This window comes from Homarus americanus, unplaced genomic scaffold (genome assembly GCF_018991925.1).
Source record: "Homarus americanus isolate GMGI-L3 unplaced genomic scaffold, GMGI_Hamer_2.0 scaffold48406, whole genome shotgun sequence".
Classification (NCBI taxonomy): Eukaryota; Metazoa; Arthropoda; class Malacostraca; order Decapoda; family Nephropidae; genus Homarus; species Homarus americanus.
In genome coordinates, this window is record NW_024753828.1 from 2,065,926 (window position 1) to 2,072,194 (window position 6,269).

General features: G+C 36.9%; 1 protein-coding gene across 1 annotated transcript; it reads right to left on the reverse strand.

Annotated features, from left to right (window-relative positions):
• Window positions 1–729: 729 nt before the first annotated feature.
• LOC121855548 (integumentary mucin C.1-like) lies at window positions 730–2,761 on the reverse strand. Its single transcript, XM_042350540.1, has 6 exons — window positions 2,700–2,761; window positions 2,404–2,451; window positions 2,192–2,263; window positions 1,730–1,891; window positions 1,348–1,479; window positions 730–958 (listed from the first exon to the last, which is right to left on the reverse strand). The coding sequence occupies exons 2-6, from the start codon at window positions 2,449–2,451 to the stop codon at window positions 845–847; spliced, it is 528 nt and encodes a 175-aa protein (XP_042206474.1). The 5' UTR covers window positions 2,700–2,761; the 3' UTR covers window positions 730–844.
• Between the last annotated feature and the right edge of the window lie 3,508 nt (window positions 2,762–6,269).

Consider the following 6,269-nt stretch of genomic DNA (forward strand, 5'->3'; position numbering starts at 1 on the left):
TATATCCAGTAAAAAAAAGAAAGTTACTCCTGCCAAGATCTTCTTTAGCGCAGTTCAACATACAATGAATTGTCGAAGGAAAAAAAAAAGAAATCCTAAGTTACAGAAGAATACCAGGGGACAAGTTTACAAACACTCAAGTACTCGTGTTACAAAGAATCTTCTGTATGTGTTATCAAGTATTATTGTATGCGAGTAGTGTTTAAAAGGATCAGTTTCTTATTGTACGAAGTTTCAAGTCCATCCTCAATTTACTGGGATCACTGCCGACCACGTAATGAACGTTTAGCCGTCTGCCTCAACAGGAACTATCTTAAACTTTATATAAACCGATCAACTAATACCACACAAGTTACCATATTTTTATTTATGTTTTGGAAACTTAATTTTGAGCACTAAGAAAGTGAAATTAGTTCTAACCTCAACAGGTAGTTAGGATACGAGAAACCAAGGCATTAATATTAAATACGTTTAAATTTTTGGCATCATCGTTAATATCTAGATAGTTTGTGTCAAGGTTAACGCTTTAAATAATTTAATATCCATTCATAGTATGGAGATTAGATTGAACGTTTGGAAGCAACATACAGGATCAGGTCTCGATACTACAAATTGGAAGGGCTCCGTTTCCTATAAGTCTGCTGGTGTAGAGGAAAAACCATCAGAATTTTTCCTTCTAATTTTCTGCCAATTTAAACTATTATTGTAGGTCAACTTAAACTGGTAACAGTTTATTTAAGATTATATTATGGCATACAGAATTTAACCTTTTAGGTCATCTTAATTAAAATCCAGTGATGCAGGTAATTTTCATTTAACAATTTTTCTTCATTACAAGGTTACATTAATTATTTCCATATCGGGTGGCGGAGGTGATGGTAACGGTGACGAACTCTGTGAGAGAAGAGACGATTTCCTGCACCAGCTCTTGAGTACTGACCACGGGTACTGTGTGCACCTGCGGAAGTGGGAGGCAAGTTTCTGCAGGTAAAAAATCTGATCAACTCTATCCCATAGCTATTATATTATTGTCCTCGTTTTATAATTTAAACGCTATAAGAAGTTATTGAGGTGTGCTATTTAAGTTATTCAGGGCTGCTATTTAACTGAAAATAGAGCTATTAAGACATACCAGGCAAGTTAATCAATATGGAGTTCATAGTTGAATGGTGAAGAAGTTTACGTAGATTCTATTAAACCAATTAGAGCTAGCTATAAAGAATCGAGCAATAGAAGAATTAGAAGTTGAAGCAATTGTACTCCCAAGATGTCTTGAACAAACTCCAAAAGAAAGTTTGTTTTGTATAGGAAGTTAACTCAAGAATTTACGAGTTTTTAACCATTTACCTGGTGCATTACAGACACGTGGGTGATGCTTTGCCACAACTCAACAACATTCGTTGTGGTGAAGAAAGACGTGAATTCAGAGACCATGGTACGTTGGGGGTAGACGATGCTGGTAGCAGTCACTAAAGAAACCTGTTAGAGAAGTGACCACAACGTGTTAAGAATTTTTCCGAGAATGCAAAGACTAAGCAACCTATATTGACTTCAGTATTCAAAGTTACCGACGTAGATTAAAGTCGGTATAAACTATATAAAATCAGCGGGTTTTGCCAAGCGTGAAGTAAAAGTACATAAAAAATCTCCTAGTAAGCACGAGTCCAAGGGGTCTTTGAGTGAGCACGAGTCCAGGTACAAAGGGTCTCTTAGAAAAGAAGATACTCACGGGAGTTGTCGTGATCTTTATAACGGAGGTCTTGGTGGATGGGTGGGAGGGCACGAAGCTCCAGTCAGTGGTGGTGGCTGTGAGGGTCTCCGTCACAGTGGTCTGGTCGGTGATCCAGACGTCGGAGGTGGTCGTCTCTCTCAGAGTGTGGGTGATTGTATCCTGTCAGTACGTTATGGTTAACTTATGTGTTTGACAAATGAAGGGTTTTATGGGACAGCAAATGTGTTGAACAGCTTGCTTTAGTGGTCAATTAAACGTCAGAAACTACCTTGCACGCTTGAATAGTTAAATGGGTTTGTTAAAAGTCAATAACCATATAGTTAAAGAACTGAATTTGTTTAAATTTTAAGGATTATCACATATGCTTTGAACACCGTTAACCACCATACGAGAAAACTAATGTTACCGTGGTAAATTACAGGAAGTCAATAACTGGAGCGATACTACAAGACTACATACCGTTACAATCAATGTTACAGTAACTGGGGTGATGGTCACAGGTCGGTGGGTATCGTAGTATTGACAATTAACCTGTAAAAGGTAGGATGGTTTCAAATATGCGGTTTTGGTTATTATGTATAAAAAATGAGGTTATAGTGAACGTAAACGTGTATAACATTTTTGAGATTTTGGTCATTACGAATAAAACTACTTAACTACAGAAGTGGTACCTGGGAAGCCGCCAAAAGGAGCAGGAGTGTAGATACAAAACTTGCCATCTGAGAAGGAATATGCCGCGTATTTATCCAATTACAAGATTTTCGTTCATATATTCTACTACATTGTTACAACTCTAAGCACGAGTAATAATGTAAAAAAAAGACAACTTACAATCCACAAAATGAGTTACCTTGTTATTAGTTAAGACTAAATAAGAATTTCGTTTTAACTAAATATAAATTCAAAAATATATTTCTCAGAAAAACTACAACTAATGTCTCACACAACCTCAAATCACAAAACACACTTTAACTAATAAAGCCGTTCGCTGTAATGAACACCGGTTGGTCAGAAGTGATGTTGCTGAACTACTGCTGACCTCTACCAGTCAGCCGCGCTATTTAAAGGCCACTTTTGGCGGGAAGCCCGTTCGAATGTAAGACAGAGCCTTGACTTCGTCTTCAGTGACTCACTAATTCTTTTCTAAATATCAATTGTTTATTCGTGATAAAATAATATAAGTGCAACAAAAACACGCATTTATTACAAAATATTAATGATTAATATTTATGAATAAATATTATAAAATAATTAAGAAAATAACTTCAACGTTAGACAGCGACAAGACGTTCGAACACTAATATGGCTGTTATGGTACTTGACTGTTGCTTTAGAAGCCCTCTGTGTAACCCACGTATTGAATTGTTGTTGTATTTTGTAAGTAAAGTTAGTTATGACGTTGTTGTTATGTAGAGGAAAATATTAACATAGAAATAACTAAATAAAAAAAGAGGGAATATTACGTTGATTTATGATGAAGTACAACACACCATTGAATCCAAGAAAAAAGTCAGAAAAAGGCACGGAAAAAACCTAACCTAACGTACAGTACGTGCAATGCCATCACAACATAAGAATGGAGGAAACTGCAGCGGGCCTATTGGCTCATACTGGGCAGTCCCGTTTACACCCAACCCCTATTGCTCATATAAGCATCCAACCTATGTTTGAAGCTATTCAGCGTATTCGAGTTAATGATGATATTTGGTAACTTGTTCCATTCATCCACTACTCTGTTTCCAAACCAGTGTTTACCTATTTCACGCCTAAATCTAAATTTGTCTAATTTAAAACCATTGTTACGAGTTCGCTCCTGGTTGGATAGTTTGAGTACCTTTGTAATGTCCCCTTTGTTTAGCCCTGACTTCCACTTATACACCTCTATCAGGTCGCCCCTCGCTCTACGTCTCTCGAGGGAGTGCAAATTAAGATGCTTTAACCTGTCTCTATACTCAAGGTTCCTAATGCCCGGGATTAATCTTGTCATTCTCCTCTGAATTCTTTCCAATGATTCTATATCCATTCTGTAACTAACACTCCTTTGTATGAACCCAAGTACTTTATTAGCCTTGTTACGAGCAAAAACACATTGTTTACTTGGCTTAAGGTTCCTACTTATCATTACTCCTAAATCTCTCTAGCAGTCGGATTTCTCTATGGCATCGTTGTTCATCTGGTATCTGGTTTCCCTGTTTACATCTCCTATACTGAGTGCTTTACATTTGTCCAAGTTGAATCTCATCTGCCATTTTTCAGAACATTCGAAAAATTTGTTTAGATCTTCCTGTAGTTTTGCTGAGTCCTCGTCAGATTTAATAACACGTCCTATTTTAGAGTCATCAGCAAATTTACTTATGTTGCTGTCTATGCCGATATCTATGTCGTTTATGTATATAATAAATAATAATGGTCCAAGTACTGAGCCTTGGGGAACTCCACTTGTGACGTTGCTCCAATGGGACTTAGTGCCGTTAATGCTCACTCGCTGTTTCCTGTCCTGTAACCACGCCCTAATCCATTTAAGGATGTTACCTTTGATGCCATGAGCTTCTACCTTTCTAATTAGTCTTTCGTGGGGGACTCTGTCGAAGGCTTTGCTAAAGTCGAGATATACCACATCATAATTGTGCCCCTCGTCCATCGATTCGAAAACTGATGAAAAGAATGTTAATAGATTAGTTAGACAAGAACGTCCGCTTGTGAAGCCATGCTGAGAATCATTGATCAATCTGTGCTTCTCCAGGTGATTTCGAATAGTTTGAAATGATTGCTTCCAGTAATTTGCCTACTATTGATGTTAGACTGATTGGGCGATAGTTAGAGGATAGTGATCTATCCCCCTTCTTGAAAATCGGTATTACATTCGCTATCCTCCAGGATTCTGGTACTACACCTGTTTTTAAGGACATGTTAAACAACTTAGCTAAGGGCATACTAAGCTCTTCCTTACATTCCTTTAATACTCTGGTAAATATCTCATCGGGACCTGGTGACTTATTAGGCTTTAGTTTCTCTATTTGCTTACTAACATCGTTACTAGTCACTACTATCTCGCTTAATTTGTTTTCTTCACTATCTCTGAATATATATATATATATATATATATATATATATATATATATATATATATATATATATATATATATATATATATATATATATATATATATATATCATGTATATCCACAATGAAAACGTGGATAAGATAAATCTTGATAAAATCATACAGGGAAAAGGGAAACAATGGAGCACCTTAGTTTTCGTCTTTATTTTCAAGACATCTTCAGAGGCAACTGAATTACTTAGACAGAGAGAGGCTAAGTACACAGAGTGACCTTACTAAACATGAGGTCAGGTCATAAACATGACATCCACCAATCCGGACACCAACACCACTACACACGCAGAGGAGCTTAAAAGAAAGGGCGACGTGACTAGTCAAGTTAAGTCAGGTAAAAAATATGGGACCTACTAATCATCTATCCTATATTTACCTTCAATGCTTTAAAAGCATTTTTAACCTTGGGCCACTGACAAATAAATTTGTGTAACATATTATCAGTTTTGTACTGACCATCATTAAGGTTTATAGAATTCAATTCCCTAATCAAACTAGCTTCAACCAGAAGTCTGTCTGTGACACATGATGATTTGTACACCTCTAAGCTGTTTTCCCAATCCATGGGATGATTATTGTTCCTAACATGAACGAACAGTGCACTGTGCACTGTGCAATACATTTTTTACTTTAATTTGTTTTTCTCTTGTCATCTATTGTTTTATTTATTCATTTGTTTTTATATCTCTTTATTCTCGTTTTCATGTCCCCAGTACAAAGAATAACTGAAGTACTGTACGTCAGACTAGAGAGTGTGTACCTCAGTCATATGAATTCGACTCGTAAACGACACATGTATTATGATACGTGCCGCTATTGGGTGTCATTAATTTTTTCTTCAACTGCCTGTGATTAGAACCAGCCTAACTGCTTATTAGTGGCGTGGGACGAGAACCTGCACTGACCTTCACACGCTACTTTATGCTGCCTCGATCGATTAAACATATTGCAGAGGGTAATTTTTTTATTGTTTGGAGTCGACATGGAAAGGACCTGTGAGTTTGTACGCTGTGAGTTGTGTTCAATTAATTATCAGTCTTTTTAGTCCTGTCTCATGCGCGCACACACGCACGCATACGGATACACTCACCCACGCCCGAGAATCTACTTTCACGCGCGCTCACATAAACACACACACGTGCACACACACACACACACACACACACACACATGAACACAAGAACATATAATAAAAATAATAATAACAATAATAATAATAATTAACGATTTATTGACAAAGTTTTGCAGGCCGAAGGCTGAAAATACACATTAGACAAAAATGACTTAATACATACAAAGACATAAGAACATAAGAAAATAAGGAGTCTGCAATAGGCCGGTTGGCCTGTGCATGGGTGAGTCGTTTAACAAAAGCTTTCATTACTAAAAGGTGTTGATAAAGGACCTCACGTTGTCATG